Genomic DNA, 20317 nt, shown 5'->3' with positions numbered 1-20317 from the left:
CTCTCCCCCTTCCCCATCTCTTTGGATCTTTTGCTTTCTTGTTGCTGGTCAGTGAGTGGGGTTGGGAACGTGTCGTCTCCCTTTTCTCCAAGCAGCAGAGATTCAGAAGGGGCCCTGGGACAGGAGGAATTGTCTGGGCTGTGGTCTTTATCATTTGCTGGAGAGGAGCTGAGGCCTCTAACTGAGTTATGGGATGAATAGAGGCTATTTTAGGGCTTTGATTCAGGCAAGTGCCAGGCAGGGGAGGCAGCCTTGCCACAGCAGCTGGGTATGGAGCTTGGGGTAATGCTGCTCTCTTGTTACCCATGATGGCTGTGCTTTCCTGCTGTATGGCAGCTGTTCCTGGGTCCAGTGCTAGTTCTGCTCCCAGTGTGGTGGCTGCTCCTGACACCAGTCCAGTTGCCAGCTCTGCTCCCCTTCTGCATGGCCTCTGCTCCTGGGCCCAGTGCCAGGTCAGATGCACAGGAGATGCAGCTGTGCAGTAACTGCATGGTTTTGTCTGTGTTTTTCAGGCTCCAGCAGGTGAGTCTGAGCCTGGGAGCTCCAGGCGGGATGCCTCTTACTCACCGAGCAGCCAGCAGGTGAGTCCCTCAGACCCAGGGCTGACAGTTTGGGGAAGGGCAAGAGGTACCTCAAGGGCAAGAAGGTTTCAGTATGGGAGGGTGGAACAGGGGGCCAACTCTCTGTGTTTTGATTACAAAACTAGAATGATATAAAATTACCATGGCACACATTACATGGATTAAAAACTGGCTAACTGATAGGTCTCAAAATGTAACTGGGGAATTGTCATTGAGCAGGGATTGATTCTTGTCCCTAGGCTATTTAACATTTTTATTATCAGTGACTTAGAAGAAACAAAAAATCATCACTGATAAAGTTTGCAATGATACAAAAATTGGGGGAGTGATAAATAATGGAGAGGACAGATCCTTGACTCAGAACCATATGGATTTATTGGTAAATTGGACACAAGCAAACAATATGCATTTTAATGTGGCTAAATGTAAATGTTTACATCGAGGAACAAAGAATGTAGACCATATTTATGGGAAGGTGGACTCTATCCTGGGAAGCAGTGACTCTGAATGAGGCTTGGGGATTGTGGTGGATAATCAGTTGAACATGACCTCCCAGTGTGATGCTGTGGCCAAAAGAGCTAATGTGATCCTTAGATCCATAAACAGGGAAATCTCAAATAGGAGCAGAGGTTATTTTACCTCTGTATTTGGCACTGGTGTGACCACTGCTGGAATCCTGTATCCATTTCTGGTGCCCACAATTCAAGAAAGATGTTGATATACTGAAGAGCACTTAGAGAAGAGCTACAAGAATGATTAAAAGATTACAAAACATGCCTTATAGTGGTAGATGCAAAGAGCTTAATCTCTTTAATTTAACATAAAGATTAAAGGATGACTTGCTTACAGTCTATAAGTATTTACCTGGGGGACACATGTTTAATAATGGGCTCTTCAATCTAGCAGAGAAAGGTCTAAGATGATACAATGGCTGGAAGTTGAAGCTAGACAAATTCAGACTGGAAATAAGGGGTAAATTTTTAACAGTGAGGGTAACTAATCCATGCAACAATTTACCAAGGGATTTTCCATTACTGACAATTTTTAAATTAAGATTGGCTGCTTTTCTAATAGATGTGTTCTAGGAATTATTCTGGGGGAGTTCTATGGCCTGTGTTATGCAGAAGGTCAGCCTAGTATCACAGTGGTCCCCTCTGACCTTGAAAATCTATGAAACCCTTCTCTATGCCAGTCGTTATTTTGTCTTTCAGTCATGGCTCCTATTAGTCATCTCCTTTGTCAGGTAAATAATCCTAATCGTTTCAAAATCCCTTCTTATGAGAGTTCTTCCAGGCCTCCAGTCGTTCCCTATTTCCATTTTGAGCCCCTTTGATTTCTGGTGGTTCCTTTCTTGGATATGATGATCAGCGTGGGGTGCAGTGTATAAATGCAAGCTATCCCATCAATTTATTTAACAGCATTAGAATAGTCTCCAGGCCATTCACTGTGCACCAGGACTTCAGCAGCAGCACACTGTACAGAGATTTTTTTCTTTAAGCACTTACCCATATATATATATACTCTACTGCTGGTGCACATGCACCCAGTACACTCAAGATCAGATTCCTTTGGGCAGGAATGTCCATGGGAGGACGTAGCTATGCCAGAAGTGTTGTCATGCCCCCAACAAAGGGCATAAAGGGTGGGGCAACCCCTGTTCTTTCTCATCACAGTTTCAGAGCATCTCTGCTCACTGTGGTTTATCCATTGTTTTGTAAATAGTTGAAAATAGACATGTTCTTAGCAGTTACTGGTTAGTGTCAGTTTGGTTTCGATAGTGTTTCTTTTCTTCTTAATGAGAAGGAATCTTGTTTGTTCTTCAAGAGATGTCCTTATGAGTATTCCAGTGTGGGTACGCACACACTTCATACACCTGAGACCAGAAGATTTTTGCTTGCAGTTTCTGCTGGTCCAGGCCTGCAGCCTTCCCTTCCTTGAGCTCTGAACCAAAGATATAAGGAACAGTGCAGACCGATCACCTTTCCAGTTCCTTTCTACTACCCATGGCCTGAGATGGAACCTCTTCAGTATGTGCAGCAATAGCTAGTTTCTTCATCATCAAACTAAATAATTTGTACACTATTTTGGATATAGTTTTTAGTCAGTTTTATAGTTAGATATGTATAGTGAACATAAGAACATAGGAACAGCCATACTGGGTCAGACCAAAGGTCCATCAAGACCAGTATCCTGTCCTCTGACAGTGCCCAATGGCAGGTGCCCCAAAGGGAATGAACAGACAGGTTATCATCAGGTGATCCATGCCCTGTCACCCAATCCAGGCTTCTGGCAAACAGAGGCTAGGGACACCATTTCTGCCCCTCCTGGCTAATAGCCATTGATGGACCTATCCTCCATGAATCTATCTAGCTGCGTTTTGAACCCTGTTATAGTATTGGCCTTCACAACACCTTCTGGCAAGGAGTTCCAGAGGTTGACAGTGAGTTGCATGAAAAAATATTTGCTTGTGTTTGTTTTAAGCCTGCTACATATTAATTTCATAGAATCATAGAATCATAGAATATCAGGGTTGGAAGGGACCCCAGAAGGTCATCTAGTCCAACCCCCTGCTCAAAGCAGGACCAAGTCCCAGTTAAATCATCCCAGCCAGGGCTTTTTCAAGCCTGACCTTAAAAACCTCTAAGGAAGGAGATTCTACCACCTCCCTAGGTAACGCATTCCAGTGTTTCACCACCCTCTTAGTGAAAAAGTTTTTCCTAATATCCAATCTAAACCTCCCCCATTGCAACTTGAGACCATTACTCCTCGTTCTGTCATCTGCTACCATTGAGAACAGTCTAGAGCCATCCTCTTTGAAACCCCCTTTCAGGTAGTTGAAAGCAGCTATCAAATCCCCCCTCATTCTTCTCTTCTGCAGACTAAACAATCCCAGCTCCCTCAGCCTCTCCTCATAAGTCATGTGCTCTAGACCCCTAATCATTTTTGTTGCCCTTCGTTGTACTCTTTCCAATTTATCCACATCCTTCCTGTAGTGTGGGGCCCAAAACTGGACACAGTACTCCAGATGAGGCCTCACCAGTGTCGAATAGAGGGGAACGATCACGTCCCTCGATCTGCTCGCTATGCCCCTACTTATACAACCCAAAATGCCATTGGCCTTCTTGGCAACAAGGGCACACTGCTGACTCATATCCAGCTTCTCGTCCACTGTCACCCCTAGGTCCTTTTCCGCAGAACTGCTGCCGAGCCATTCGGTCCCTAGTCTGTAGCGGTGCATTGGATTCTTCCATCCTAATTTCATTTGGTGTCCCCTTGTTCTTGTATTATGAGAAGGAGTAAATAACACTTCCTTATTTACCAAAAGAACAGGAGTACTTGTGACACCCTAGAGACTAACAAATATATAAGAGGATAAGCTTTCGTGGGCTACAGCCCACTTCATCAGATGCATAGAATGGAACATATATTAAGAAGATATCTATAGATAGATACACACATACAGAGAAGGTGGAAGTTGCCATACAAACTGTAAGAGGCTAATTAATTAAGATGCACTATTATCAGCAGGAGAAAAAAACTTTTGTAGTGATAATCAAGATGGCACATTTCGACTGTTGACAAGAAGGTGTGAGGATACTTAACATAGGGAAATAGATTCAGTATATGTAATGACCCAGCCACTCCAAATCTCTACTCAAACCCAAGTTCATGGAATCTAGTTTGCAGCAACTGCTGAGCTTGAATTCATATGCAAACTAGATTCCATGAACTTGGGTTTGAGTAGAGACTGGGAGTGGCTGGGTCAGTGCACATATTGAATCTATTTCCCCATGTTAAGTATCCTCACACATTCCTGTCGAAATGGGCCATCTTGATTATCACTACAAAAGTTTTTTTCTCCTGCTGATAATAGCTCATCTTAATTAATTAGCCTCTTACAGTTTGTATGGCAACTTGCACCTTCTCTATATGTATATATTGTGACAAAGCTCTGTCCTTGCCTCTGTGGGTCCCGCATTTCCTGGCGGATTTTGCTAGCCTCAGAGGCTCACTGTGACCCTCCACGTAACCCTTCTCTCTCTCTAGAGACAAGGGTCACAGTCTACTGAGCCATTTTCATCACAAGCCAGCCAGGGGGTGAGGAGAAGTATCCTAGTCGTTAAGGTGCCACAAGTACTCCTTCTCTATTTTGCGAATACAGACTTAACACGGCTGCTGCTCTGAAACCTTCCTTGCACAGGTTTCAGAGTAGCAGCCGTGTTAGTCTGTATTCGCAAAAAGAAAAGGAGTACTTGTGGCACCTTAGAGACTAACAAATTTATTAGAGCATAAGCTTTCGTGAGCTACAGCTCACTTCACAGTCTCTGTTGTCTCCCAGTCTCAGTGATTAATCAGGGGGCAAAGGGGGAGGGAGCCCGGGCCCACCCTCTACTCTGGGCTCCAGCCCAGGGACCCTAATAGTATCAGCTATAGTAGCTGACCTTTTAAAAACATGACATTGTACAATTCCCTGGGCTACTTCCCCCACAACAGCCCTCACTTCCTCAAGCTCCACTTCACTCTTACCTCAGGGCCTCCTTCCTTGTGCCTGATATGGTGTGTACTGCTCAGCCTCTCCAACAGTGCAACTTCCTCCCACAGCTCCTGACATGCACCCACCTGACTGACTGGGAGGCTTTTAACTAGTTTCAGCCAGCCCCTGATTGGCTTCAGGTGTCCCAATCAACCTAGCCTTCTCCCTGCCTTCTGAAAAGTTCCTAATTGGCCCCCGGTGTCTTAATTGACTTGGAGCAGCTGCCATTTCACTTATCCTGATACCAGGGATTTGTTTAGCCTGGAGCTATTTATCTATCTCCCATTACTTTTCTATAGCCATCTGGCCTTGCCCCATCACATATCCCCTGCCCTGCATAACACTATAGAGCTGGGCAACTTGGGACGCCAGGCAGTATGCTCGTGACAGACCATCAGCGTTGCCTTGGTGGCAGCCAGCCTTGTGCCGTATGTGGAACTGGAATGGTTGTAGGGATAAGAACCACCTGGTGACCCTTGCATTCTTGTCCTTATTCCGCTGCATCCACTGGAGGGGTGCATGGTCCGTCACAAGAGTAAATCGCCGGCCTAAGAGGTAATAACGCAGTGTCTCCATAGCTCATTTGACAGCAAGGCATTCTCTCTCGACTACTGCGTATTTCTGTTCTCTTGGGAGAAGCTTTCTGCTTAGGTAGAGGATCGGGTGTTCCTCTTCTCCCACCATTTGTGACAGAACTGCCCCCAACCCCACCTCGGAAGCGTCTGTTTGTAAAATAAATTCCCTGTTAAAGTCCGGAGCTATGAGTACGGAGTCATTACAAAGGGCCGTCTGAAGGTCTGTAAATGCCCCCTCTGCTGCATCAGTCCACTTTACTAGCTCCTTAGCTATTGTCTTGGAAGCTGTGTTGCGTAGGGAAACAGTTTCTGGGTACCAGGTTGCATAGTCCAGTACAACCAGCACAAGTTGGTGGCCCTGAGCTGTCTTCTCTAGGGGCCCTACCAGATCCATGGCTATCCGTTCGAAAAGAACCTCTGTTATTGTAAGAGGTATCAAAGGAGCCCGCAAGTGTGGGCGAGGGCTGTGTAACTGACACTCCGGACAAGAGGTGCAGTATCGCCGGACATCTTCATGTACAGCTGGCCAGAAGAACCTCTGCAGGATCCGTGCCTGGGTTTTCTCTACCCCTAGGTGTCCTCCAAACAGGTGACTGTGGGCAAGATTCAATATGGCTTTTTGATGTTTTCGTGGCACAAAAAGTTGTTGTATCTCTTGCTCCTGCATTTGCACCATGCGAGATTTTTCTTCACTATAAAGTAAGGTCCGGGACCCCGGACCTTCCCATCCACGGGTATCCCATCGATCTCGGCCACCTCTTTCCTGGTGTAATCATATCTGGGATCCTCCTCCTGGTCCCGCCCAAAAGTCCCTCTCCTAGGACTAACCTGCCCAAGCTCCCAGGGGCCGGCTTCTGCTTCTTCCAACGGCTCACCGACGTCATGGCTTGGGGCAGCTTCTGGCTCACCTTCTGTGGTGGAAGTTTCTCTGTTGGCTACTCGCGTCCATCTGCCTACTAGGGAGGTCTTCTGGCCTGGATCAGGATCCGGGTTCCCAAGGCCTTCGTGGCCTTCCTCTCTTTTTTTCTCTTCCAGGTCTTTCGAGGGGGCTGAGAACAGATCCTGAGAAATCTCAGCGAACATCGGGGGTTGACATTCCCCCGGTGACGAGTCGCTGTCCTCAGGGTCCCCACCTCCCTCCAGCCTCTCCGGGGGGAGTAAATTATCAAACCCTGGATAGTCCCTCCCAGTGACTACAGGATATGGGAGTTTAGGAACTACTCCCATGGTCACCTCAGAGGGGTTTCCCTGAACCTCTATCTCCACTGGGATGGTGGGGTAATGGCTCACGGCCCCATGCACGCACGTCACTGCTACGCGTTTGGCTTGTAGCAGCTGACTACTTTTTACCAGTTTATCCGATATGAGGGTGATAGCACTCCCAGAGTCCACAAGCGCTGTAGTCCCTGCTCCATTTATCCTCACTGGCCTGGTGTAATTACGCGGGGCTAATGCGACCCCCGCGAGGTGGATAAGGGAGCATGGGACCTCCCCATCCCCCAAGTTACATTGCATAGGCTCCTCAGTGCTGGGACACTGTGCTGCTATGTGTCCCCACTCCCCACATGCATAACGTCTATAATTGCTTTTAATCACTCCCCTATCCCGGGGGCTAGGGGGTTTAGTCCCGGGGTTCCCCCCATTCAGGCCAATCCCTTCCTTCTGGGGTCCCCGCTGGTTTTCCGTCCCCCCTTCTTCCACCTAGGACTCCCCAGGGGTTTGGCTGCCCAACCTTCCAGGGTTGGGGTCAGGTGCTTGCTTCGAAAGGGGTCTTCCTTGAGTAGTCGGGTCAGTTCCCTGGCTGTCATCCATCTTTCTACCAGCGTGATCATCTCGTCGTACGTGGACGGATTGTTCTGGCCTACCCATTTCTGGAGATCTGGCGGCAGTCCCTGCATGTAATGGTCTATGACTATGGTCTCCAAAATCTCCTCCGGCCTGCACACCTCGGGCTGTAACCACTTCCGCGTGAGTGAATGAGGTTGAATAGCTGCGACCTCAGGGGTTTGTTCTCCTGGTATTTCCACTCATGGAACCTCTGGGCCCTTACCGCTGCCGTTACCCCTGATCGTGTTAGGATCTCTGCATTCAGACAGGTATAGTCAGTGGCATCCGTGGCTGGCAAGTCAAAGTAGGCCTTCTGGGCCTCTCCACACAAAAAAGGGGGAGGATGCTGGCCCACTGCTCCTGGGGCCACGCCTCAAGCTGAGCAGTCCTTTCGAATGAGAGGAGATAGGCCTCTACGTCATCTCTTGACGTCATCTTTGGCAGACAACCAGTGGCCCTCAGGGTTCGCGTCCCGTCGGACCCCCGGGCCTGGGTGGTGAGGATCTTCAGCTGGTCCACCACCTCTCTCAAGAGGGCACGATCTTGGGTCGCCTGGCTCATCAATAATTGATTGGTTTCCTGCTGTAGCCGCATAGATTCCTGTTGTGCCATTGCCTGAACCTGGGTGGCCTCCTGCTGGGCTGCCATGGCTTGTACCAGAGCTCTGACCACCTCCTCCATTGTGTACAAAGCAAACAAACAAAACAAAACAAACAAAAAAATCCAAACCCCCCAGTGCACTTTTAAAAAAAAAAAATCTTTTTCTTCCGCCACGCTGTGAACAAAGTCCCACTCCTGACACAAGTTGTGTCAAAGCTCTGTCCTTGCCTCCATGGGTCCCGCATTTCCTGGTGGATTTTGCTAGCCTCAGAGGCTCACTGTGACCCTCCACATAACCATTCTGTCTCTAGAGACAAGGCTCACAGTCTACTGAGCCATTTTCATCATAAGCCAGCAAGGGAGGTGAGGAGAAGTTATCCTTCCTTGCACAGTCTCTGTTGTCTTCCAGTCTCAGTGATTAATCAGGGGGCAAGGCTGGGGGGACCCTGGGCCCACCCTCTACTCCGGGCTCCAGCCCAGGGACCCTAATAGTATCAGCTATGGTAGCTGACCTTTTAGAAACATGACATGTACAATTCCCTGGGCTACTTCCCCCACAGCAGCCCTCACTTCCTCAAGCTCCACTTCACCCTTACCTCAGGGCCTCCTTCCTTGTGCCTGATATGGTGTGTACTGCTCAGCCTCTCCAACAGCACAACTTCCTCCCACAGCTCCTGACATGCACCCACCTGACTGACTGGGAGGCTTTTAACTAGTTTCAGCCAGTCCCTGATTGGCTTCAGGTGTCCCAATCAACCTAGCCTTCTCCCTGCCTTCTGGAAAGTTCTTAATTGACCTGGAACAGCTGCCATTTCACTTATCCAGGTACCAGGGATTTGTTTAGCCTGGAGCTAATTTATCTATCTCCCACTACTTTTCTATAGCCATCTGTAACCCACAAAAGCTTATGCTCTAATAAATTTGTTTGTCTCTAAGGTGCCACAAGTACTCCTGTTTTTTTTTTTTTTTTGCAGATACAGACTAACACAGCTGCTACTGTAAACTTCCTTATTTACTTTCTCCACACCACTCATGATTTTAGACCTCTCTCATATCCCCCCTTAACCGTCTCTTTTCCAAGCTAAAAAGTCCCAGTCTTATTAATCACTCCTTATACGGAAGCTGTTCTATACTCCTAATCATTTTTGTTGCCCTTTTCTGAATCTTTTCCAATTCCAATATTTCTTTTTTGAGATGGGGCGACCACATCTGCATGCAGTATTCAAGGTGAAGTACCTAGGGCCTTGGGGTGTCTTTCTTCCCTCACCCATAAGGGGTGACTAGTATGCTCAAGATGCTAGGATTCAGGAACTGTATTTCCTGCCCCCCAGCCTTCCCGGTCAGTGACAACCACTTCAGGTGCCTTTACTACCTTGGGAAGCTCATGTTCCGTTTAGGTGCAGCATTTGCTGATTCTTCCTAAGCCAAACACATCAAGTCCATGAGTACAGGCTTCAGAGATTCCTAATGGATTGTGCTATGAGGCCCCAGTCTGATCCTCGCCTGTCAGGAGCACCTGTATATCAGGCAGAGTCACCAAGTAGTGCTCCTATGAGCACAGTGATTCCTCGCTCTGGTACTCACAGGATCGGAGCTAAGGACTCCTCCAAAGAGGGGCACAAGGAGAGTAGGAAACAGACTCATAAGAAGCAAGAGAAACACCACTCATCCAAAAAAGAGGATCTTTTTGCCGACTCCTTCAAGCTGAGTGAACTTTGTGCCCTGGTACAGGAGTGTTCAAACAAAACATCCTCATCCATGATCCTGTCATTCCATCCTTATCTTACAAGGGGTCCGTGTGTCCATGTACCATCTCTTAGGAATTTGGTTACGTAGTAACTTGAGAATGCAGTGTGTTCCTGTAACCTCCTCTCAGGTCAGGAAAGTGCTTTTTCATCTGGTCTCCACAGAAGGATGTTAATACAGAGCAGGATTCCATCAATCACGTATTGGACTACCTTTTGCACCAAAAACATCAAAGTCTGACCATTAGTTCTATCATCAGAACATAAGAATGGCCATACTGGGTCAGACTAAAGGTCCATCCATCCCAGTATCCTGTCTACCAACAGTGGCCAATGCCAGGTGCCCCAGAGGGAGTGAAGGTAATGGTAAGTAGGTAACAGGTAATGATCAAGTGATCTCCCTCCTGCCATCCATCTCCACCCTCTGACAAACAGAGACTAGGGACACCATTCCTTACTCATCCTGGCTAATAGCCATTAATGGACTTAACCTCCATGAATTTATCCAGTTCTCTTTTAAACCCTGTTATAGTCCTAGCCGTCACAACCTCCTCAGGCAAGGACTTCCACAGGGTTTCTATGTGCTGTGTGAAGAAGAACTTCCTTTTATTTGTTTCAAACTTGCTGCCCATTAATTTCATTTGATGGCCCCTAGTTCTTATATTATGGGAACAAGTAAATAACTTTTCCTTATTCACTTTCTCCACACCACTCATAATTTTCTATACGTCTATCATATCCCACCTTAGTCTCCTCTTTTCCAAGCTGAAAAGTCCTAGCCTCTTTAATCTCTCCTCATATGGGACGCGATCCAAACCCATCATCATTTTAGTTGCCCTTCTCTGAACCTTTACTAATGCCTGTATATCTTTTTTGAGATGAGGGGACCACATCTGTACGCAGTATTCAAGATGTGGGCGTACCGTGGATTTATATAAGGGCAATAAGATATTCTCTGACTTATTCTCTATCCCTTTTTTAATGATTCCTAACATCCTGTTTGCTTTTCTGACTTCTGCTGCACACTGTGTGGACATCTTCAGAGAACTATTTATGATGACTCCAAGATCTTTGTCTTGATTAGTTGTAGCTAAATTAGCCTCCATCATATTGTATGTATAGTTGGGGTTATTTTTTCCAATGTGCATTACTTTACATTTATCCACATTAAATTTCATTTGCCATTTTGTTGCCCAGTCACTTAGTTTTATGAGATCTTTTTGAAGTTCTTCACAGTCTGCTTTGGTCTTAACTGTCTTGAGCAGTTAAGATATCTAGTATCATCTGCAAACTTTGCCACCTCACTGTTTACCCTTTTCTCCAGATCATTTATGAATAAGTTGAATAGGATTGGTCTTAGGACTGACCCTTGGGGAACACCACTAGTTACCCCTCTCCATTCTGAAAATTTACCATTTATTCCTACCCTTTGTTCCCTGTCTTTTAACCAGTTCTCAATCCATGAAAGGATCTTCCCTCTTATCCCATGCCAACTTAATTTATGTAAGAGCCTTTGGTGAGGGACCTTGTCAAAGGCTTTCTGGAAATCTAAGTACACTATGTCCACTGGATCCCCCTTGTCTACATGTTTGTTGACCCCGTCAAAGAACTCTAATAGATTAATAAGACATGATCTCCCTTTACAGAAACCATGTTGACTTTTACCCAACAATTCATGTTCTTCTATGTGTCTGACAATTTTATTCTTTACTATTGTTTCAACTAATTTGCCCAGAACTGACGTTAGACTTACCAGTCTGTAATTGCCGGGATCACCTCTACTGCCCTTCTTAAATATTGGCGTTACATTAGCTATCTACCAGTCATTGGGTACAGAAGCTGATTTAAAGGACAGGTTACAAACCATAGTTAATAGTTCCGCAATTTCATATTTGAGTTCTTTCAGAACTCTTGGGTGAATGCCATCTGGTCCCGGTGACTTGTTACTGTTAAGTTTCTCAATTAATTCCAAAACCTCCTCTAGTGACACTTCAACCTGTGACAATTCCTCAGATTTGTCACTACAAAAGACAGCTCAGGTTTGGGAATCTCCCTAACATCCTGAGCCGTGAAGACTGAAGCAAAGAATTCATTTAGTTTCTCTGCAATGATTTTATCGTCTTTAAGTGCTGCTTTTGTATCTCGATCATCCAGAGGCCCCACTGGTTGTTTAGCAGGCTTCCTGCTTCTGATGTACTTAAAGAACATTTTGTTATTACCTTTTGAGTTTTTGGCTAGCTGTTCTTCAAACTCCTTTTTGGCTTTTCTTATTACATTTTTACACTTAATTTGGCAGTGTTTATGCTCCTTTCTATTTACCTCACTAGGATTTGACTTCCACTTTTTAAAAGATGCCTTTTTATCTCTTACTACTTCTTTTACATGGTTGTTAAGCCACGGACACATCACCATACATTTGGCAGCTATTTCTGCATTTCACCCCGTGTGGATAATAGATGTCTTTTTTTCCAACCCCCTTCACCACCAGATTTCTAAAGGGTTCGGCAGATTATATCCACAGGTGCAAGAACCTATTCCCCAATGGCGTCTGACCTGGCGTTGGCAAAATTAATGGGGACCCCTTTTGAACCTCTTGAAACTTGCTCCCTTATTCACCTCTCTATGAAAGTGTCATTTTTAATTGTGATAACTTGGGTGAGGAGGGTGGGTGATTTGAAAGCATTAGTGTCAGAGTCTTCATATATGATTTTTCAGAAGGATAAAGTCTATCTCCACCCTCACCTGAAGTTTCTGACAAGGATGGTGTTCAATTTTTACATTAACCAGGCAATTTATGTTCCAATTTTCTTCATGAAGTCTCACACTCAGAGAGATGAGAAGAAACTTCATTCTTTAGATGTGAGAGGAACTTTAGCCTTCTACGTGGACCAAACTAAATTTTTTCGGCCCTCAACACAGTTGTTTATTGCAGTTGCAGACAGAATGAAAGGACAGATGGTTTCCACTCAGAAGATTTCCTCCTGCATTTCTTCATGCATTTGTTTGTGGTAACAGCTGGCAAATGTGACTCCACCAGCTAGAGTGCTGGCCCATTTGACTAGAGGGGTGGCCCATTGACTGGAACAAATGCCTATTCGGGAAATTTGCAAAGCAGCAACTTTGTCATCAGTCCACATCTTTGCTAATTGTTATGCCATTTCCCATCAATCCAGGAATTATGCTAGTTTCAGATGAGTTATTCTTCATTCACAGGCCCACCTCCAGGATAATCTGTTTGTGAGATGTACAGTCACCCAAAGAAGAAGAAACGGTTCTTCTTCAAGTGCTGGCTCCTGTGTAAAAAGAAAAGGAGTACTTGTGGCACCTTAGAGACTAACAAATTTATTAGAGCATAAGCTTTCGTGAGCTACAGCTCACTTCATCGGATGCATTTGGTGGAAAAAACAGAGGGGAGATTGATATACACACACACAGAGAACATGAAACAATGGGTTTATCATACACACTGTAAGGAGAGTGATCACTTAATATAAGCCATCACCAGCAGCAGGGGGGCGAAAGGAGGAAAACCTTTCATGGTGACAAGCAAGGTAGGCTATTTCCAGCAGTTAACAAGAATATCTGACAGGTTTCAGAGTAGCAGCCGTGTTAGTCTGTATTCGCAAAAAGAAAAGGAGTACTTGTGGCACCTTAGAGACTAATAAATTTGTTAGTCTCTAAGGTGCCAAGAATATCTGAGGAACAGTGGGGGGTGGGGTGGGGGGGAGAAATAACATGGGGAAATAGTTTTACTTTGTGTAATGACCCATCCATTCCTAGTCTCTATTCAAGCCTAAGTTAATTGTATCCAGTTTGCAAATTAATTCCAATTCAGCAGTCTCTCGTTGGAGTCTGTTTTTGAAGCTTTTTTGTTGAAGGATAGCCACTCTCAGGTCTGTAATCGAGTGACCAGAGAGATTGAAGTGTTCTCCAACTGGTTTTTGAATGTTATAATTCTTGACGTCTGATTTGTGTCCATTCATTCTTTTACGTAGAGACTGTCCGGTTTGGCCAATGTACATGGCAGAGGGGCATTGCTGGCACATGATGGCATATATCACATTGGTAGATGCGCAGGTGAACGAGCCTCTGATCGTGTGGCTGATGTGATTAGGCCCTATGATGGTGTCCCCTGAATAGATATATGGACAGAGTTGGCAACGGGCTTTGTTGCAAGGATAGGTTCCTGGGTTAGTGGTTCTGTTGTGTGGTGTGTGGTTGCTGGTGAGTATTTGCTTCAGATTGGGGGGCTGTCTGTAAGCAAGGACTGGTCTGTCTCCCAAGATCTGTGAGAGTGATGGGTCGTCCTTCAGGATAGGTTGTAGATCCTTGATGATGGGTTGGAGAGGTTTTAGTTGGGGGCTGAAGGTGATGGCTAGTGGCGTTCTGTTATTTTCTTTGTTGGGCCTGTCCCGTAGTAAGTGACTTCTGCAAACTGGATACAATTTGCAAACTGGATACAATTAACTTAGGCTTGAATAGAGACTGGGAATGGATGAGTCATTGCACAAAGTAATGTGTGGAACCCTTGGTTTCTAAGCCCAAAGATACTTCAGGGCTTCGCTCCATGAAAGCAAGCGACACTCTCATGGGTATAAGGAAAAATCCCCAATGAGGGAAATTATTAGTTAAATTGAAGAAGATGGGGATTAATATGAGAACTGAAAAGCGAATAATGAACTGGTTAAAGGGGCAAGTACATTGGGTGAACTGTCAGGCTGGAGGGAGGTTACAAGTGGCATTTCTCAGAGATCAGACTTGAGACCAATCTTATTTAACATTTTTAGTACTAACCTTGGCACAAAAAGTGGGAATGTGCTAATAAAATTTGTGGATAGACACAAAGTTGGGAGGTATTGCCAATAGGGAGGAGGACTGGAATATCATACAAGAAGATCTGGATGACCTTGTAAACTGAAGTAATAGAAATGGGATGAAATTTAATAGTGCAAAGTGCAAGATCATGCATTTAGGTACTAACAACAGGAATTTATGCTATAAGCTGGGGACTTATCAATGGGAAGTGACAGAGGAGGAGAAAGATCTGGGTATATTGATTGATCACAGTATGACTGAGCCGTCAATGTGATGCGGCAGTGAAAAAATCTAATGCAGTCCTAGGATGCATCAGGCGAGATATTTCCAATAGAGACAGGGAAGTGTTAGTACCATTATACAAGGCACTGGTGAGACCTCATCTTGAATATTGTGTGAATTCTGGTCTCCCATGTTTAAGAAAGATAAATTCAAACTGGAACATGTGCAAAGAAGGGCTACTAGGATGATCCGAGGAATGGAAAATTTACCTTATCAGAGGAGACTCAAAGAGCTTGACTTGTTTAGCCTAACCAAAAGAAGGTTCAGGGGAGATATGATTGCTCTCTGTCAATACATCAGAGGGATAAATACCAGGGAGGCAGAGGAATTATTTAAGTAAAGTGCCAATATGAACACAAGAACAAATGGCTATAAACCGGCCATCAACAAGTTTAGGCTTGAAATTAGATGAAGGTTTCTAACCATCAGAAGGGTGAAGTTCTGGAGCAGCCTTCCAAGTATGCCCAAGTGGGGCACAAAACCTAACTGGCTTCAAGACTGAGCTTGATAAGGTATGGAGGGGATGGTATGATGAGACTGCCTACAATGGCATGTGGCCCATCAGCGACTGCCAGTAGCAAAAATCCCCAGTGGCTAGAGATGGGACACTAGATGGGGAGGGCTCTGAGTTATTCTACAGAGAATTATTTTCCAGGTATCTGCCTGGTGGGTCTTGCCCACATGCTCAGGATTTAACTGATGGTTCCAGCGGGAATCTTCTACTCTTCCCCAGATGAGGCAGATTCTCCTTCTTCCTCATCCCCACCAGACAACTATAGGCAATACCAGAACTTACTACGAAGAGTGGCTAGTAATCTTGAGATATCTCTGGAGGAAGTCCAAAACCCACATTACTGACTGTGGAACATTCTGCAGCTTCAGGGCCCAAGTAAGTTAGCCTTCCCAGTTAATGAGGACATACTGGAACCGGTGAGATTGGTCTGGCACATCCTAGCATCCTACACCCCCACACCTAAGGAGGCGGTGCTATTTCATCCCGGCAAAGGGAGCTGAATTTCTGTTCTCCCACCCTAACTCCCAACTCCCTGGTGGTACAGGCTGCTATGGAATGTAATAGATCACAATACCTAAGGACCACCCATCAGATAATGGCTCTAAGAGACTGGACCTCCTGGGGAGAAAGGCCGCCTTCTCTGCAGGTTTGCAATTCCTCATCACCAGTTACCAGTCCCTGTTAGCTAATAACTACTCTAGGCTGGTGGCTTTCCAGGACAAACTTTCCTCTGAGGACATAGCCCCGCTCCTCTCTCTTCTAGAGAAAGGCAAGTTGGTAGCGAAAATGGCTCTTCAGGCTGCAGCTGATGCAGCAGATACAGCATCCAGAAGCTTGGCCCTTGGTATTATTATGGGGAGGATTCGTGGTTGCAAACCTCTCTCTTCAAGAAGGGATGTGGTTTGTGGCTCTCAACATGAAGTACACATATTTTCATATAGACATTTACCCCTCCCACAGGAGGTTCCTACAGTTTACGGTGGGCTGGGAGCATTTCCAATTTTGCGTCCTCCCCTTTGGGCTAGTGATGGCACCCAGAGTGATTACTAAAGTTTTCTCTGAGGCAGTGGCCTAGATGAGCCATCAGGGCTACATAGTCTTTCTATATCTTGAGAAATGGCTCCTGGTAGTTCACTCTGACAGGAGGGTTGGTCGGCTATTCAATTCCTTGTTCAAAGTCTTGCAGCTGTGGGGGTTCGTACGAACAGAGAAAAGTCTGTTTTATCCCCCACAAGGACAATAAACTTTATCGGGACTCTGTTTCTGCAAGAGCCTTCCTCCTTTCAGAAAGGTTTCAAACTATGCACAACCTAATTCTTTGATTTCCCGCAGACCAAGGACTACAGAGTAAATGTGCCTATTGCTTCTAAGTCATATGGCGCACCCTTTGCCATGCTTCATGTACATTGCTTGCAGGCCTGGCTCAATTCGGTCCATTCTCCCAACAAACCACATCAACTCCAAGGTGACCATTCCTACCAGGATCACCTTCACCTTCGTTTGGTGATCAAACCCAGATAAGGTACGACTGGGAGTTCCCTTATCCACTGCCACTGTCACCATTGTACATGAATGCATCCCTTCTGCAGGTGGAGCACCCACCTGAACAGTCACACTGCTCAGGGCATATGGATCCCACAGGAGGCCAGATTATATATCAACATGCTGGAGCTGTGGGCGCTCACCCTTGCATGCAAGGCCTTCCTCCCATTCATTCGCACCCTCCACCTCCAAGTGATGTCAGACAGTATCACCACCGTCATCTACATAAACAAACAGGGAGAATCGAGATCTCTCCCACTGTGTCTAGAGGCAGTCAGGCTTTGGAACTGGTGCATCAGGCACAACATCACAATCCAGATGGCATACCTCCCGGGAGTTCACAACTCCTTAGCAGACAACCTCAGCAGGTGCTTCTCAGTGGACCACGAGTGGGAAATACATGACACTGTTCTCACAGACATTTTCACACAGTGGGGCACACCTCTATGGAACCTCTTTGCATCAGCAGCGAACAAAAAACTTCCCCTGTATTGTTCCAAAGGGACCATAAGCCCAGACAGTTCTGGTTTCCAGAGCTTTTGTCAGTGTCAGCCCACCCTCTAATCAAAATCTACCCCTTCTCAGAACTCCAGACACAGGACAGGAGCAGGGCCAAACACCTCAATCCAGGTTCTCTCCACCTCATGGCCTGGTGTTTGGATGGCCATTGGAAGTAGAGTGCTCTTGTTTATCCCCTGTCCAGGCTATACTTAACCACAGTAGAAAAGAATTGACCAGAACCTGTTATTTGGCTAAATGGAAACACTTCTCTGCCTGGGTGCAGCACAATCAGTCTCACCCAGTCTCTTCACAGGTTTCAGAGTAGCAGCCGTGTTAGTCTGTATTCGCAAAAAGAAACTCCTTTTCTTTTTCCAGTCTCTTCAAGCATCCTCCATCGTTTTAGATTACCTCCTGTCTCTAAAGAACCCTGAAATCTTGATCACCTCATTACAAGTACACCTAGCAGCTGTTCATGCCTTCCTCCCTCCAGCAGACTGGTACTCTGTCTTTAGCCACCCAACTATGACGTGGTTCATGAAGGGCCTCATCAAGGCCTTCCCGCCAGTCGTTAAACTAGTACTTCTGTGGAATCTTAGCTGTGTGCTGTCAAAACTTTCTAGACCTCTCAGTGATATTCCATGTCCCACCTATCCATGAAGGTGGTGTTTCTAGTGGCAATCACTTCAGCCAAGAGGGTCAGTGAACTGGGACCCCTCATTCTGGACACCCCACCTACAATATTTCACAAGGATAAAATATCTCTTCACCTTCACCCTAAGTTTCTACCCAAGATAATCTCCAATTTCCATCTTAACCAGTGTATTCACTTACCTGTTCTTTTTCCAAATCCCCGCACTTCTCCTGAAGAGAAAGAGACTTCAGTCCCTCAATGTCAGGCATGTACTGGCTTTTTACCTGCAAAGAACCAAGCTCATCTCATCCTCTCATTATTTTGCCCACCGATTAGGCCTAGTTTCCAACACATCAATTTTGGTTCACTGATTTCTGGTTCCACACTTTTCTAGTTTAGCAGGCATGATTTTATCACAGTCCTTGAATTATATCAGGTAGGGTGACCAGATAGCAAGTGTGAAAAATGGGGATGGGGTGGAGGGCAACAGGCACCTATATAAAACAAAGCCCCAAATATCGGGACTGTCCCTATAAAATCGGGACATCTGGTCACCCTCAGTAGACCTTTTTGCTTGTACTAATTTAGTCTTTCTGTCTCCCTTTTGCAACTTTTCTCATCAACATTAATTATAGATTATTGTGATGCTTTCAAACTTTCATGTACTTTTACAGTTGAGCTCACAATTTGGGGTAAATTTGTAGGTCCAATTATCACAACAAAGCTGAGAGGAAAGAAAAATGTACCTCATCCAGTGAATAACTATGTGGGTATAATGAGACAATCACTACTCTCTTGAATGAATTCACACAGGAAAATGATAAAAGACAAAAACACCATATCACCCCTGAGCGAACATTTTTCGCAAAGTGATCACTCCATATCTGACCTCTTAGTTCTCATCCTCAAAGGAAGCCTGTACAACATCTTCAAAAGACAAGTATGGAACATTAAATTCACTTCTTCGTTAGACACTAAAAATTATGGACTTAATAAAGACACTAGATTTGTATCTCGTTACAACAATCTATGATCCACTAAGTCTGTAAGGTTTCAGAGTAGCAGCTGTGTTAGTCTGTATTCGCAAAAAGAAAAGGAGTACTTGTGGCACCTTAGAGACTAACAAATTTATTTGAGCATAAGCTTCCGTGAGCTACAGCTCACTTTATATTTAGCTGTGCTATTCTGAGTATCTTTCCCAGGCCTGAAGAAGAGCTCTGTGTCAGCGCAAAAGCTTGTCTCTCTCACCAACAGAAGTTAGTTCAATAAAAGATATTACCTCACCCACCTTGTCTCTCTGATATCCTGGGACTGACATGGCTACAGCCACACTGTAATAAACAAAAATGTTCCTTATAATTGAGAGTTGTTTAATAATGTTTTATTAGCTGCTCAAAAAAGTGCAATTCTGCAATCATGAAAAAAGGCTACTTTGATTAAAAAACCATCCTGGTTAAGAGGGGAGGTTAAATGACCAATTTATATATAATTCTTATCCCAAAGCATCTTTACAAACACTGGGAACTTCAATCCTGTCTGGGGATTGTTCCTCCATTAAACACAGCATGATCTTGCCAATGTGTGTGATGTTCTGCCATCTAGTCGGTGGTCGGCCTCTAGGTTTTGCTGATCTTGGTTTGTTTACATTATTTTCTTTGGCATCCTATCCTCTGTCGTCTATAGTGTCCCCACCACTGTAATCTTTTCAATTACAGCCAATACCATATCCTGACTTCACATCTTACTTTGTCTTCTTTATTTCCACCTGCCAACTTCTACTGCTTCCAGCTTTCTAATATCTGTTTCATTTAAAGCAGCTGCTTCCAGACCTAAGAGTAATACTGTTAGTACACTTGTCTGATAAATTTTCATGTTGGTACCAAATATAACTTGTTTATCAGTCCATAATTTCATCAATATCTATGTAGCACTCGTAGCTAAAGCAAATCTCCTTTTAACTTCATTCTTGATGGAACCATCAACAATGATCAATCTTCCTAGGTATATATAACATTTTACTTGTTCTGTAGCTTCTCTACTGCTGCACTTCAACACTTTTTATCATTTGTCCCTTTTCCGAGATGCACCCACTTCATCTTCTTGGCATTACAGTAAAAAAGCCAAGACTGCTGGGAAAATGGAAGAAATCATAGTGTTTTGCAAAGCAATG

At 45.1% G+C, this 20317-nt stretch overlaps 1 protein-coding gene across 32 annotated transcripts in view; it reads left to right on the top strand.

The window, feature by feature from the left end:
• Positions 1-20317, top strand: part of SCRIB (scribble planar cell polarity protein) — a 247753-nt gene that overhangs the window by 150629 nt on the left and 76807 nt on the right. For 22 of the 32 annotated variants that reach the window (XM_043507163.1, XM_043507170.1, XM_043507166.1 and 19 more), the window contains one exon: positions 513-581. The exons of the other annotated variants lie outside the window; for them this stretch is intronic. In XM_043507163.1, the coding sequence (XP_043363098.1) occupies positions 513-581 (69 nt within the window). The remainder of the gene's footprint in view (positions 1-512; positions 582-20317) is intronic. 32 annotated transcript variants of the gene reach the window in all.

This window comes from Dermochelys coriacea, chromosome 2 (genome assembly GCF_009764565.3).
Source record: "Dermochelys coriacea isolate rDerCor1 chromosome 2, rDerCor1.pri.v4, whole genome shotgun sequence".
Lineage (NCBI taxonomy): Eukaryota > Metazoa > Chordata > Testudines > Dermochelyidae > Dermochelys > Dermochelys coriacea.
The sequence above is the reverse complement of the archived record's forward strand: the minus strand, read 5'-3'. Positions and strand labels throughout refer to the sequence as shown.